Below are 16,471 nucleotides of genomic sequence, written 5' to 3' on the forward strand. Positions count from 1 at the left end.
CCAGCCACGGCTGTTCAGACGTTTATCTATCATTTATCAGTGTTTCAGGACTCGGGGTGCGAGAGGAGCTGAGTTCCAAAGAACAACATAAAAATATACAAGGAAAATAATTCCTTATCATTTGAATTTCAATGAAAGCATTCTCTCACAGAGAGGTTTAAAGGGCCGATGCTGCTGTTTTTTCAAAATCTCTATATCATATGATTTCTGGGTAACAATTAAGTACCTTACTGTGATTGTTTTTCAATTCAAATGGTCAAAAATTTACAAAAATAGCTTCATAAGCAAAGAGCCATTTCTCAAGCAATAATTTTGCTAGGACTGTCTGGGAGTGGTCTGAGTGGGGAGGGTAAACCTGAAAACTAGCTGTTATTGGAAGAGAGGTTTGGAACTCTCTTTCTTATTGGTCTATTAACTAATTTACCGCTTGGTGATGTCCCCAGGCAGGGCAAAACTCCATCCCACCAAAACAGGCTGAATTTTATGGAAGTTTAAACAACTCTTACGCTCAAAGGGCTTTATCATCATGTTAACAATTTCACAGTATTATTCCGAACTCATAGTGTGGAAATATATATAAAACATAGGCAATTCATGTTTTTGACTGCACTGGGCCTTTAAATAAATAGTCCATTGTTTGGGGTATTTTGATAATATCAACTTTAGGGGGCATGGTTTGGTTAACAATAGCCATGAAAGAATTTAACAAAATGCACTTTTATTTACTTGTTGTTAGTGTTTAGAACCAAGGTCAAAAGGTGATCAGATAAACTGTGTATCCTGTTTGTCTTCTATTTCATCCCACCATCCAACCGCAGGGTGCCATGGGAATGTTGAGCGTATTATTCCTTCTCTGATATGTCTGTCCTCACTGGGCCAAATCTCACTGGCTGTCTGTCAATTTTCCCTTCCAGCTTATCATTGGATATGAGGCTGGAATTGTGGTCTTGTGGGATCTGAAATCTAAGAAAGCAGACTACCGCTACACTTACGACGAGGTAGGCACCATCTCCCACAATGCCTTTCAGTACCTCTCTTCCTGTGATCTGGGGAATGCATGAAAATACAAAAAGAGAAATCAAATATTCATGAACTGCTTGATATAAATAGAATAATGTGTGTGTACTGTGTGTGTATACTGTGTGTATACTGTGTGTGTACTGTGTGTGTATACTGTGTGTGTACTGTGTGTATTCTGTGTGTGTGTATGTGTGTGTGCACTGTGTTTTCCATATGCATTGTTTGCCTTTGAGAGATGACATTAAAAAGGGTTTAGAGTCTGTGAAGGACTAGAGATGTAGACCAGGACTGTTTGGTGTTCGTTCTGTACCTGTACCCATACTGAGTTACTGTAAGGTTCTGTATTTATTTTCTTAGTCAACCTTTTGTTCTGTTTCGTTGTATTCTTGAACGTAGACCTGTCTTTCATTTTTGTTCATTGATTTCACCTGTGTTAGTTACTCACCTGGTCTCATCAGCTCCTTATTTAGTTCAGTTCATTCTGTTTGTGCCTTTGTGAAGTATTGTTCGTTTTGACTTTACTAAGCCTTTTCCTAGCTCGTTTGTGAGAACCAGTTATAGCCTTCAGTCCTAGTTTTGATTCACCTGCCTGTTTGCCTTCCTGTGTATGACCATTGCCTGCCTGTGACCACGATTCCTGCCTTCTGCGAAGGGGAAATAAACACCTGACGCTCTCTGCGCGTGAATCTATACCTTTTTCTCCCTGAGTATTCAGTACAGAATACCTCACCTAATAACAGAACGGATTCAGTGGCGCTACAGTGGCGCCTAACCCAGCAAGAGGAGCATATGGAGGAAATCTGCCATCTTTTCCGCCAGCCTATCCCTACTCCTCCGATGCCAGGTATCGTAACCCATAGCCCTTCATTCCTATCCATGCCTGGAAAATATGACAGTTCACCTGGGAAATGTCAGGGATTTCTGATGCAATGCAGCAAATACATTGAGCACAACCCCACTAACTTCGCCACCAACAAGCGCAGGGTGGATTTTTGTCTCTACTCACAGGCAAAATTGGATCTGAGACCCATTTCCACACCCTCTTCAAAGAGGTATTCGATCACTCTCCTTCTGGTCGTCCTATAGGAGACCTCCTCATAGAACTTCAACAAGGACGCAATTCAGCTGCCGAGTATGCCCTTGAGTTCCGCACCATGGCTGCAGGGAGTGGATGGAGTGAGGCTGTTTTACTTACCATCTACCGGAGAGGGCTCAACAGGGAATTTCAGGCAGAGCTGGCCTGTAGAGGTGACCTTCAGGATTTAAATCAATACAGTCGTATGTCCAACTCCATCGACCACCTCATCGCCGACCGCCGAAGAACTCTGCCACCCAGGAACCCGGAACCTTCCCTTTCCATGATGCCGTCATCCCGTCCGAGTCTTCCAGAGCCCATGCAGTTGGGCCATGTTCCTTTCCAGTGTATCGAACGTCAAAGGCGGATCCAAGAAGGGCTCTGCCTGTACTGTAGAGGTAAAGATTATCTACTCAGCCATTGCCCTGTTCACCCCCCACGGAGAGATGAGAAGGGTCCCTCTGCTGCCATGCAGGTAGGCGTGTCTTTATTTCTAAATACCTCCCAGAAGCAATTCTCCACCCCAGAATTGATAACCGTGAAGGCGGTTACTAAGTACGTAGAGGGTTTGATAGATTCGGGAGCAGCAGGTAATCCATCACCAGCTAGTACAAGAGCTTGACATTGATCTAACACCTGTCACCCCTTCCTTAAGGATTAACACCCTGGATGGGCAACCATTGGGCACGGGCTTCATTATGCACCTGACACAGAGCGTCACCCTCCAGATTGGAGTCTTCCACACCGAAACCATTCAACTCATGGAACTCTCATCCCCCAAATAGCCACTCATCCTTGGACACCCCTGGCTTTGTCATCACGACCCTGCCATCTCGTGGCGACAAGGTGAACTACTGTCCTGGTCTTCTACCTGCTTCACCAGTTATCTCAACCTACCCCTGCAGAGCCACCACCATTGGACTCTGCCTCTGCAGTGCCACCCACCATACCATCTGAATACGCCCAGTACAGCAATGTCTTCAGCAAAATCAAGGCCACCACATCGCCCAGGGGACTGTGCTATTGACTTACTCCCTGGAGTGTCCCCACCGAAGGGCTGTGTTTTCCCCCTATCTATCCTGGAAAATGAGGCAATGGAGAACTACATTGATAACACTCAAACGGTTTAATTCATTCTTCTTCCCTGGCTGCGTCCAGCTTCTTCGTTGGAAAGGAGGACAGTGGTCTCCGTCCATGTATTGATTACCGTTCCCTGAATGACGTCACGGTCACGAACCGTTTCCCCATTCCTCTGATCCCAGCGACCCTTGAACAAGAGGGCCGCACCAACATCTATACAAAACTTGACCTGCGAAGTACATATAACCCTGCCGTCTTCCAATCCTTTGTGAACAAGGTTTTCCAGGATATGATCAACTGCTTTCTCATTGTCTACATTGATGACATCCTGATTTACTCTCACTTCCTTAATTAAGGAACACATACAGCATGTGCAAAATGTTCTTCAATGGCTCCTTGATCATAACGTTTATGTGAAGACTGAAAAGAGCACCTTCCATGTAAACTTCCTCAGTTTCATACTGACACCTGGAGGGGTCAGCATGGATGAGAACAAAGTCACCACTGTCAGTTACATGCCCAAACCCACCACCGTTAACGAACTCCAACATTTCATTGGGTTCTCCAACTACTATCACCGGTTCATTCGGAACTTCAGTTCTACTGCCGCTCCCCTCACTGCCCTTACCAGCCAAAAGACCCGGACCCGTCAATGGACTGATACCGCCGTGGCTGCTTTCAACAACTTGAAACACCTCTTCACCTCAGCTCCTGTCCTTCACCAACCTAATCCGACCCTTCCTTTCACCCTGGAGGTGGATGCCTTAACCTGTTAGGGCTAGGGGGCAGCATTGACACGGCTGGATAAAAAACATACCCGATTTAATCTGATTACCACTCCTACTCAGTAACTAGAATATGCATATACTTATTACATATGGATAGAAAACACCCTAAATTTTCTAAAACTGTTTGAATGGTGTCTGTGAGTATAACAGAACTCAAATGGCAGGTCAAAACCTGAGAGATTCCTTTACAGGAAGTGGCCTGTCTGACCATTTCTGGAACTTCTTTGCCATCTCTATCATTTACTAAGGATCTCTGCTCTAACGTGACACTTCCCACGTCGTCCATAGGCTCTCAGAGCCCGGGAAAAAAGAGAATGTCGTCATTCCAGCCACAGGCTGAAACACATTATCGCCTTTCTCAAGTGGCCCATCAAGAGACACTAGCTTATGCGCGTGACCCCGACCGCCCCCGCCTTTGGGATTTTTTCCTCTGTTTGCCGAAAAGGAGATTCCCTGTCGGAATATTATCGCTTTTCTACGAGAAAAATGACGTAAAAATTGATTTTAAACAGCGGTTGACATGCTTCGACGTACGGCAATGGAATACTTTGAATTTTATTGTCAGGAATTGCGCCAAGCGCGCGACACTTCTTTACTATTTCGGATAGTGTCTGGAACGCACGAACAAAACGCCGCTATTCGGATATAACGATGGATTATTTTGGACCAAACCAACATTTGTTATTGAAGTAGACGTCCTGGGTGTGCATTCTGACGAAGACAACAAAAGGTAATGACATTTTTATAATAGTAAATATGATTATGGTGAGTGCTAAACTTGCCGGGTGTCTAAATAGCGAGCCCGTGATGCCTGGGCTATGTACTTAGAATATTGCAAAATGTGCTTTCACCAAAAAGCTATTTTAAAATCGGACATATCGAGTGCATAGAGGAGGTCTGTATCTATAATTCTTAAAATAATTGTTATGCTTTTTGTGAACGTTTATCGTGAGTAATTTAGTAAAATGTTAGCGAATTCCCCGTAAGTTTGCGGGGGGTATGCTAGTTCTGAACGTCACATGCTAATGTAAAAAGCTGGTTTTTTATATAAATATGAACTTGATTGAACAAAACATGCATGTATTGTATAACATAATGTCCTAGGTGTGTCATCTGATGAAGATCAAAGGTTAGTGCTGCATTTAGCTGTGGTTTGGGTTTATGTGACATTATATGCTAGCTTGAAAAATGGGTGTCTGATTATTTCTGGCTGGGTACTCTGCTGACATAATCTAATGTTTTGCTTTCGTGGGTAAAGCCTTTTTGAAATCGGACAGTGTGGTTAGATTAACGAGAGTCTTGTCTTTAAAATGGTGTAAAATAGTCATATGTTTGAGAAATTTGAGAACTTCCGGTGAATTTACTAAATTACTCACGATAAACGTTCACAAAAAACAACAATTATTTTAAGAATTATAGATACAGAACTCCTCTATGGACTCGCTATGTCCGATTTTAAAATAGCTTTTCGGTGAAAGCACATTTTGCAATATTCTAAGTAGATATCACGGGCTAGATATTTAGACACCCACCAAGTTTAGCCCTCACCAAAGTCAGATTTACTATAAGAAAAATGTTATTACCTTTGCTGTTCTTCGTCAGAATGCACTCCCAGGACTTCTACTTCAATAACAAATGTTGGTTTGGTTCAAAATAATCCATAGTTATGTTCAAATATCCTCTGTTTTGTTCGTGCATTCAAGACACTATCCGAAGTGTAAAGAAGGGTGACGCGCACGATGCGTTTCGTGACAAAAAAATTCTAAATATTCCATTACCGTACTTCGAAGCATGTCAACCGCTGTTTAAAATCAATTTTTATGCCATTTTTCTCGTAAAAAGCGATAATATTCCGACCGGGAAAGCGTGTTTACGTTCAAAGAGAGAGAAAATAAAAACATGGGGTCGCCTCGTGCACGCGCCTCAGTCTGATTGTCCTCTGATAGACCACTTACCAAAGGCGCTAATGTTTTTCAGCCAGGGGCTGGAATTACATCATTCAGCTTTTTCCCGGGTTCTGAGAGCCGATGGGAGCCGTAGGAAGTGTCACGTTACAGCAAAGATCCTCAGTTTTCAATAAAGAGAGTCAAGAAGAACAAGAACTTGTCAGACAGGCCTCTTCCTGTAAGGAATCTTCTCAGGTTTTTGCCTGCCATATGAGTTATGTTATACTCACAGACACCATTCAAACAGTTTTAGAAACGTTAGGGTGTTTTCTATCCAAAGCCAATAATTATATGCATATTCTAGTTTCTGGGCAGTAGTAATAACCAGATTAAATCGGGTACGTTTTTTATCCGGCCGTGTAAATACTGCCCCCTAGCCCTAACAGGTTAACCTCTCTAGGCTAGGCGGGACGAATTCATCCCACCTACGTAACAGCAACTGCTATCCTGTGGCGCGATTTTCAAAACCTTAAAAATCCTATTACTTCAATTTCTCAAACATATTACTATTTTACAGCCATTTAAAGACAAGACTCTCGTTAATCTAACCACACTGTCCGATTTCAAAAAGGCTTTACAACGAAAGCAAAACATTAGATTATGTCAGCAGAGTACCAAGCCAGAAATAATCAGACACCCATTTTTCAAGCCAGCATATAATGTCACCAAAACCCAGAAGACAGCTAAATGCAGCACTCACCTTTGATGATCTTCATCAGATGACAACCCTAGGACATTATGTTATACAATACATGCATGTTTTGTTCAATCAAGGTCATATTTATATCAAAAAACAGCTTTTTACATTAGCATGTGACGTTCAGAACTAGCATACCCCCCGCAAACTTCCGGGGAATTCGCTAACATTTTACTAAATTACTCACGATAAACGTTCACAAAAAGCATAACAATTATTTTAAGAATTATAGATACAGACCTCCTCTATGCACTCGATATGTCCGATTTTAAAATAGCTTTTTGGTGAAAGCACATTTTGCAATATTCTAAGTACATAGCCCAGGCATCACGGGCTCGCTATTTAGACACCCGGCAAGTTTAGCACTCACCATAATCATATTTACTATTATAAAAATGTCATTACCTTTTGTTGTCTTCGTCAGAATACACACCCAGGACAGCTACTTCAATAACAAATGTTGGTTTGGTCCAAAATAATCCATCGTTATATCCGAATAGCGGCGTTTTGTTCGTGCGTTCCAGACACTATCCGAAATAGTAAAGAAGTGTCACGCGCTTGGCGCAATTCGTGACAATAAAATTCTAAGTATTCCATTACCGTACTTCGAAGCATGTCAACCGCTGTTTAAAATCAATTTTTACGACATTTTTCTCGTAGAAAAGCGATAATATTCCGACAGGGAATCTCCTTTTCGGCAAACAGAGGAAAAAATCCCAAAGGCGGGGGCGGTCGGGGTCACGCGCATAAGCTAGTGTCTCTTGATGGGCCACTTGAGAAAGGCGATAATGTGTTTCAGCCTGGGGCTGGAATGACGACATTCTGTTTTTTCCCGGGCTCTGAGCGCCTATGGACGACGTGGGAAGTGTCACGTTAGAGCAGAGATCCTTAGTAAATGATAGAGATGGAAAAGAAGTTCAACAAATGGTCAGACAGGCCACTTCCTGTAAAGGAATCTCTCAGGTTTTGACCTGCCATTTGAGTTCTGTTATACTCACAGACACCATTCAAACAGTTTTAGAAAATTTAGGGTGTTTTCTATCCATATGTAATAAGTATATGCATATTCTAGTTACTGAGTAGGAGTGGTAACCAGATTAAATCGGGTATGTTTTTTATCCAGCCGTGTCAATGCTGCCCCCTAGCCCTAACAGGTTAAACTCCAGACAAGCCCACTGGGCTCTTCACATGCTTCCATTTTCATGTTACTTTCATCCCTGGAAGAAAAACGTAAAAGCTGATGCTCTCTCCTGCCAGTTTGACCTTCTGACCGGTAACTCAGACCGTACACCCATTCTTCCTTCCTCTTGCATTATGGGACCGGTACAGTGGGAGGTTCACTCTGCCATACAAGAAGCTCTGACCCGGCTCCTCCTGAGACACCAGCTGGGAGGAGTTACGTACCAGCAGCTGTTAGACCCCAACTGATGCAATGGTGTCACACGTCCTTGGGGTCAGGACATCCGGGCATTACACGAACCACCAAACTTCTAGCCCGTAAGTTCTGGCTGTCCTCACTGGCATCTGACGTAAGGGATTACTTAACTCCTGTCCAGTCTGTGCCCAAACTAAAAGCCCTCCATCTCCCTTCCGGTAAGCTTCAACATTTGCCAATCCCTCAGACCCTGGTCCCACGTAGCTGTTGACTTCATCACTGACCTTCCTGAATCCTCTGGTAACGCCACCATCCTTGTCATACTAGACCGTTTAAAAAAAATGTGTCGTCTGGTTCCTCTTCCTCATTTACCTAACGCCATGGAATTGGCTGAGTGTATGTTCCAGCAGGTGTTCCGTCTGTATGGGATTCCGGAGAACATCATCTCTGACCGCGAGCCCGAGTTTGTCTCCCGGGTGTGGTGAGCCTTCTGTGACTGACTGAGGGTCGCCCTCAGCCTCTCCTCTCGGCACCACCGCCAACAATGTTCTGCCTCTCCACATGACTGGAGTCGGTATGTGGCCTGGGCCGAATACACTCAGAACTCACTCATGCATTCATCCCGCCACCTTACTCCATTTCAGTGTCTACTTTGTTACCAACCCCCTATGTTTCCCTGGGAGGCGGAGCCTGGTACTGTCCCAGCTGTCGACGACTGGTTTCGGTGTAGTGAGCGGGTATGGGAGAACGCTCACTGGCATCTGCAGGAAGCCTCTAATACCCAGAAATGCTTTGCCGACAGATGCCGCCGACCTACGCCACTCTTTCACCCCGGACAGCGTGTGTGGCTCTCTACCAGAGACATCCACCTCCCTGCAAAAAATTCTGTCCTCACTTCATTGACCCCTTCAAGATAACCCATTGCATCAACCCTGTCACATACTGCCTCGTTACCCCCATCAGTGTAAAATCTCCTCATCCTTCCATGTGTCTCTGTTAAAACCGGTCCTCTTCATCCTTCAGTCTCAACCCGCAGTGCGCCCCCACTGTTGGACGTCGGAGGGGAACCTGCCTTCACATTCAGGCCATCCTTGATTCCAAATGCCTGAGAGGTTGCATCTAATATCTGGTGGACTGGGAAGGTTAATGGCCTGAAGACCGGTCCTGGGTCCTCGACCAGGACATCCACGACCCAGAGATGATTCAGGCATTCCACGGTAACCGTCCGGATTGTCCCACTCCCCGACCTTGGGGTCGACCCCCGAACAGACCCACTGGACATCAGCCTCGACGCAGAACGTCGGGTCAGTCCACGACCTTGTCGAACCAGCCTGCCGGACCTCGCAGTCGCCTCTACTCCCCCGTCCACGTCCTCCATCCTCTGGTGCCGTTGGGTCGTCAGGAACCTCCCAGGGGGGATGTTCTGTATTTATTTTCTTAGTCAATCTTGTATTCTTGAACGTAGTCCTCTTTCTTTGTGTTCTTGTACGTAGCCCTGTCTTTCATTTTTGTTCATTGATTTCACCTGTGTTAGTTACTCACCTGGTCTCATCAGATCCTTATTTAGTTCAGTTCATTCTGTTTGTACCTTTTGTGAGGTATTGTTTGTTTTGACTTTACTAAGCCTTTTCCTAGCTCGTTTTGTGAGAACCAGTTATAGCCTTCAGTCCTAGTTTTGATTCACCTGCCTGTGTATGACCATTGCTTGCCTGTGACCATGAATCCTGCCTTCTGTGAAGGCAAAATAAACACCCGCTGCTCTATGCGCATGAATCTACACCTTTTTCTCCCTGAGTATTCATTACAGTTACAATAGTTTGGAACCCAATCCTACAGTGTGTAGTCTCACAGAACCACGGCTGTCCTGCTGTCTTGCCTGTGGACCTCAATTTCTAGAGCATCGGCCATTTGTGTTTACTTGTTTTCCCAAGCCAACATCCTTTTCTAACAAAAAAAATGCTAATAAAAAAACAAACATCACATAATGACTTGTTATCCCCAGCCTCATAATACCCAGTTAAGAACGAGTCAGAAACCCTGGTGCCAAACAGATCGAGTAGCTTTAAAAAGACACATGCAGAGTCAGGCTTACAGTAATGAGTTTATGTTAACACCCGTGCTACCATTCACCTCATTTACAATGTGACAACACAAGGACAACATGGCCCTGTGGTGACTCTCCCTGATGAATAGGATGCTCCCTCTTTCTTGTGCATTTTCTCTCACTCTCCCCTGGGTGAGATGATATCTCTCTCTCTCTGCTCCTCCCTGGTCCAAAGGCTTATGTAGTGAATCTCCTTGGCAGCTATGTTCTCTCCTCTCAACCCTGTAACACCTCCCCAGAGACCTACTTCTCTACACCGCTGCTGCTTCAGTACTCTGGAGCTCATGAACACTGGGGAAAACAGCATTGTATTCACATCACTGCCATGCTCTGGCATTACAGCTAATGTTCTGCTGTCATCACTTGTCACTAATAACTGATTCAGGGTCAGACCTATGATCGTCAGTCTAAACCTGAGGTATTAAGAGCTGAACCAGTTTTGAAGGGCATATAGCCATGTTTGTTCAGTAATGTATCACTGATTCTGGATCAGCAATAGTTGTCCCAGTCTTAACTTTAGCGGTGAAGAACTAAACAAAGCTGGCCTCTAACCAGTTTTAAAGGGCGTAGAATAGCATTCGATTCTGTAGAATAGACTATGGGGAGATTTAATTATGATAACTCTGGATTCCTAGATGGGGCTCTGGCCAACACATTAAGTAATGATTAAAATGCTAAGTATATACTTATACCAGGATAGATGTGTAGGCTTTTCTGATGGCGCTGCAAGTTTCTGAAAGCCGGGCTGGATGTATATACTGGATCATGGTACTGTATCAGTGGTTTTGCTGCGTAGACTGGGCGTGATGACAAAGGACGTTTTGGCATCGTTATGGCTGGCAGAAGGGCAGGGTCTGGAGTTCCTCGGACTTCAAACTCTAAGTTGTGAGGAAACAGTATTTTGGGGAAAAATGTTCTAATTGCAGGAAGCTATCTCTGTCACTGTCAGGGGAAGGGCCAGCGGTCACCTGGCGCTTAGAGCGTAGTGTATAGAGCGAATGGTAATAGAGCATAGGACATAGGGAATAGGACATAGGGAATGGGGTATAGGACATAGGGAATAGGACAGGGAAAAGAGTATAGGACAAAGAGAATAGAGTATAGGGGATAGGGTGTAGGACATCGAGCATGGGGAATAGGGTATAGGACATTGAGAATGGGGTATAGGACATAGGGAATAGGGTATAGGACATAGGGAATAGGGTATAGGACATCGAGAATAGGGTATAGGACATAGGGAATAGAGGTGGAGGACACTGGCTGTAGCCTTGTCCTCAAGTTTCTCTAGTCGTTTTAGGACATCTTATACACCCTCACTAATTACAGGAAACACTGTCTATTTTTGTCACACCTAACCACAGTATGTATGTATTCCAACCCTCACAAACAATTGACAGCATTCCTTCTCCCATTGTGTCTCTCTCCCAGTGTTTTTCCTGTTCATGGCTCAGTGCTATCTCTGCAGGTGCCGTCACTGTGAGCACCAGAGAGAAGATGGAGAAGAAGAGAGCATCAGTCACCTCAGCTCTGCGTTGTCTGACTAAATGCCCCATCCTTCTCCTACTGATGAATAGCCTGCCTACACTGGAGCCTGTTTCAGATTTCTATATCTCTCTCTTTTCTCTCTCACTCTCCATCTTTCCTGCTCCTTCTTTCATTTTGTCATTCTCTCCCTCTTAACACCCCTCTCTCAGTTCACCACCTCCCTCCCACCCTCCCTCCCTCTCTAGCTGAATAAATACAAGTAGGTGTGAGGGGAGAAACACACACCTCCACACACACACACACACACACACACACACACACACACACACACACACTTGAAAGGCTGTTATAGCAGTGGAATTGGAATAATCATGGCAGCGTTAGAGATCACCCTATGTATTTGTGTATGTGCACTCAACAGAAAACCAAAACACTTTCTCATACTCGAGCCAATGTGATGACTTTCCAGATAGTGTTTATATTGGCTCAAATCTTAAGCTATGCTGAACGAAACTATAAAAGCAACATGCAACAATTTCAACAATTTTACTGAGTTACAGTTCATATAAGGAAATCAGTCAATTGAAATAAATTCATTACGGCCTAATCTACGGATTTCACATGACTGGGAATACAGATATGCATCTGTTAGTCACAGATACCTTTAAAAAAAAAGTAGGGGCGTGGATCAGAACACCTGTCAGTATCTGGTGTGACCACCATTTGCCTCCTTCGCATACAGTAGAGTTGATCAGGCTGTTGATTGTGGCTTGTGGAATGTTGTGACAATCCTCTTTAATGGCTGTGCGAAGTTGCTGGATATTGGCGAGAACTGGAGGCAGCTTATGCTCGCTAACAGGGATATAAACAAATTTGTTCACTTTTTGTGAGTATGGAATATTTCCGGGATCTTTTATTTCAGCTCATGAAATATGGGACCAACACTTTACATGTTGCTTTATATTTTTGTTCAGTATATATGCAATTCACATTGCACCTATTGAATGGAATACACTGAGACATATAAAAAGCATAAACTATTTCTAGTAGCCAGACACCATTCATTCATTCATTCATTCATTCATTCATTCATTCATTCATTCAGCAATTCGTTGTGCTAATGGGACACTTGACAGAAGTGGTATTATCTCCATTAGCAACAGGAATGGCCACGTATATTAGCTCTAGCTCCATACCGGGGATGGGCAATATTGATGGGGGTGGGGGCCACAAAAAATGTGAAATCATCGTCAGGGGCCGCAGTGGCTCGCGGGTCTGCTTTTCCCACATCCATACCCACACATACAGTTAGAGCTGGCCCCAGCCTTTTGGGGGCCCTAAGTGAAATGTTGTTGGGGGACCCCTCCACCGTGCAAGTAAAACATTCTTGACAGCGGGGAGAAACATTTTAAGTTTTAAAGCACATTTTCTGTAACTCTACTCAATTTGCCATAGGGTGGAGAGAAATGTTTCGGTTTTGAATATATTATCTGAGTGAGAGTTACTAACAAAACGTTACTAACAAAATCAATGGGTCGAGAAAAGCGAGATGGCAAATCGGATTGTGTCCTTCACCTGGCACTGTGAGAGGAGTGTTTGACACACATTTGAGGTCTGGACAGGTCCTGTCACTGTTGGAACATGACAAGGCTGGGTTTCCCAAAAGCATAGTAGCACTAAGATCATCTTCATTTCATTGAATCTAAATGGACGAAGGATGATGTTAGTGATACGATGCTTTTGTGAAACCCAGCCCAGGTCTTCCTCTCAGTACTCTAGAGCTGGAGTCTCACAGAGACAGGTACTCAAAACCAATGTACACTAACACAATGCAACCTCCATCACAGAGCATCTAACACACACTATTATAGGACATCCCCCATCATAGAGCATCTAACACACACTATTATAGGACAACCCCATTCACAGAGCACACTATTATAGGACAACCCCCATCACAGAGCATCTAACACACACTATTATAGGACAACCCCCATCACAGAGCATCTAACACACACTATTATAGGACAACCCCCATCACAGAGCATCTAACACACACTATTATAGGACAAACGGCAAGATCTGTAATACACACTGACACACACTGTTATAGGCTTTTAACAGACCTCTACCTGTCAATATCTGTCTTTCTGAAGGGCTCTTTATCTGTTGACATTTACAGTATGTACATGTCCTGTCCTGTGGAGTAGCATTGATTTGTCAACAGTTTCTCTTCTGTTAGTACGTTTGTTTGTTTGTTTGTTTGTGTTTATGTACTGTGGCTGAACTTTAGTGAGGGTAAGGGAGTGTGACTAAGGATGTCTGGGAGGACGACACACTGCTGTCGTTACATAGATGCCCAGTCTGTCTCACACTGTAATAGGAGGAATGCACTCTAATTAGGCCCAACTGTCTCTCTCTATGTGTGTCTATATCTGTGTCTGTGTCTTTGTCTATGTTTGTTTCTGTGTGTGTGTGTGTGTTTCTGTGGGTGTGTTTATGTGTTTGTTCATGTGTGTGTGTGTGTTTCTGTGTGTGTGTTTCTGTGAGTGTGTTTCTATGTGTGTGTTTGTGTGTGTGTGTGTGTTTCTGTGTGTGTGCGTTTCTGTGCGTGTGCGTTTCTGTGTGTGTTTCTCTGTGTGTGTTTCTCTGTGTGTGTGTGTGTGTGTGTGTGTGTGTGTGTGTGTGTGTGTGTGTGTGTGTGTGTGTGTGTGTGTGTGTGTGTGTGTGTGTGTGTGTGTGTGTGTGTGTGTGTTTCTGTGTGTATGTTTCTGTGTGTGTGTGTTTCTGTGTGTGTGTTTCTGTGTGTGTGTTTCTGTGTGAGTGTTTCTGTGTGTGTGTGTTTCTGTGTGTGTGTTTCTCTGTGTGTGTCGTTCTCTTTCTGTGTTTGTCTCTTTCTTCCCCCCCTCTCTCTCTATACAGTATATATAGAGTGATTTGTTCATTGAGTGTACAAAACATTAGGTACACCTTCCAAATACACCTTCCTAATATATTTTCCCCTCAATTCGTCGAGGCATGGACTCTACAAGATGTCTAAAGCATTCCACAGGGATGCTGGCCCATGTTGACTCCAATGCTTCCCACAGTTGTGTTAAGTTGGCTGGATGTCCTTTGAGTGGTGGTCCATTCTTGATACACTCGGGAAACTGTTGACCATGAAAAATCCAGCAGCGTTGCAGTTCTTGACACACTTAAATTGGTGCGCCTGACACCTAAGTCTTTTGTCTTGCCCATTCAGCCTCTGAATGGCACACATACACAATCCATGTCTTAATTGTCTCAAGGCTTAAAAATCCTTCTTTAACCTGTCTCCTCTCCTTCATCTACACTGATTGAAGTGGATTTAACAAGTGACATCAATAAGGCATCAATATTTCTATAGCCTGTTGAAGTGACGCACTGTGTGCGGTTACATTCACCTTAAAATGCTTGAGCTGAGAAATGTTTTCTAAGTATTTCAATATTGGCGCGAGTGTGTATGTGTGCGTCCGTGCTAGTGGGTGTGTTTTAACCTAATGAGTTTTAATAATGAGCCATAAGACAGTAGTAAGCCGGTCTGATCTTTCCGGAGTGCTTTAATAACGATGAAGCAGCCATTTTATTCATTTGTTGTCGGTTGCTAAATCACTTTCTGCCTTGCCAAAATAAAAATAAAATAAAAAAAGTAGTTTAGTTTATGCAAAGCAGAGGGAGGGCATTCTTAATTACAAAATAATGAGTCTTCAATTTCAACCCACCGCATCATAATTCCACTCCACCCCATCCCCACTCCTATCTGTCTGTTTTCTGCTCTTAGCTTGTCTTTGTATCTCCCAACCTTGAGCTTTTGCAGAACGTTTATAATGTTGGGAGAGTTTTTATGTAAAAAATGTATAGCATTTTTTTGAAGCATTTCTCAGGTTGTCTCAGTGAGGTGTTGCTGTAGCAGGTCTGGCGTTAGCTTATGCTGCCTGCCTCCTCATAGCCAGGTGCTCTCTCTATGTCGCTCTCTCTCTCGCTCGCTCTCTCGCTCTCTCGCTCTAGCTCTCGCTCTCGCTCTCTCTTTCTCTCCCATGTCTCTTCTCCTCTCTTCTTTATAATATGTCAGTCAATCTATGTATTTTTCTTTCATTTCTCTTGACCTTGCTCTTTAGCTTTTTCTCCCTCTCTCTCTCTCTTCAATGGGGATAACACTTGTCTCTGTCAATCGGGCTAACACTTGTCTCTCTTCAATGGGGATAACACTTGTCTCTCTTCAATGGGGATAACACTTGTCTCTGTCAATCGGGCTAACACTTGTCTCTCTTCAATGGGGATAACACTTGTCTCTCTTCAATGGGGATAACACTTGTCTCTGTCAATGGGGATAACACTTGTCTCTGTCAATGGGGCTAACACTTGTCTCTCTTCAATGGGGATAACACTTGTCTCTCTTCAATGGGGCTAACACTTGTCTCTGTCAATGGGGCTAACACTTGTCTCTGTCAATGGGGATAACACTTGTCTCTGTCAATGGGGATAACACTTGTCTCTCTTCAATGGGGATAACACTTGTCTCTCTTCAATGGGGATAACAGTTGTCTCTGTCAATGGGGATAACACTTGTCTCTGTCAATGGGGATAACACTTGTCTCCCTTCAATGGGGATAACACTTGTCTCTCTTCAATGGGGATAACACTTGTCTCTTCAATGGGGATAACACTTGTCTCTGTCAATGGGGATAACACTTGTCTCTGTCAATGGGGCTAACATTTGTTTCTGTCAATGGGGATAACACTTGTTAGCACTGTCACATTTGAACCACCTTTGTGCATTATGATTGTACAGATATATAGGCATTTAGCCATGATCTGTAATGAATGCTTATACTGTACTGTAGCTATATAATGCATCATAAAGGATAATTCATTTATAATGT

At 43.8% G+C, this 16,471-nt stretch overlaps 1 protein-coding gene across 6 annotated transcripts in view; it reads left to right on the top strand.

Annotated features, from left to right (window-relative positions):
- The window catches only part of LOC106607991 (syntaxin-binding protein 5), a 155,335-nt gene that overhangs the window by 103,186 nt on the left and 35,678 nt on the right, over window positions 1-16,471 (top strand). For all 6 annotated transcript variants that reach the window (XM_082976962.1, XM_014205559.3, XM_082976963.1 and 3 more), the window contains exon 7: window positions 915-998. In XM_082976962.1, coding sequence (XP_082833088.1) covers window positions 915-998 — 84 coding nt within the window. The remainder of the gene's footprint in view (window positions 1-914; window positions 999-16,471) is intronic.

This window comes from Salmo salar, chromosome 06, assembly GCF_965601325.2.
Source record: "Salmo salar chromosome 06, fSalSal1, whole genome shotgun sequence".
Classification (NCBI taxonomy): domain Eukaryota; kingdom Metazoa; phylum Chordata; class Actinopteri; order Salmoniformes; family Salmonidae; genus Salmo; species Salmo salar.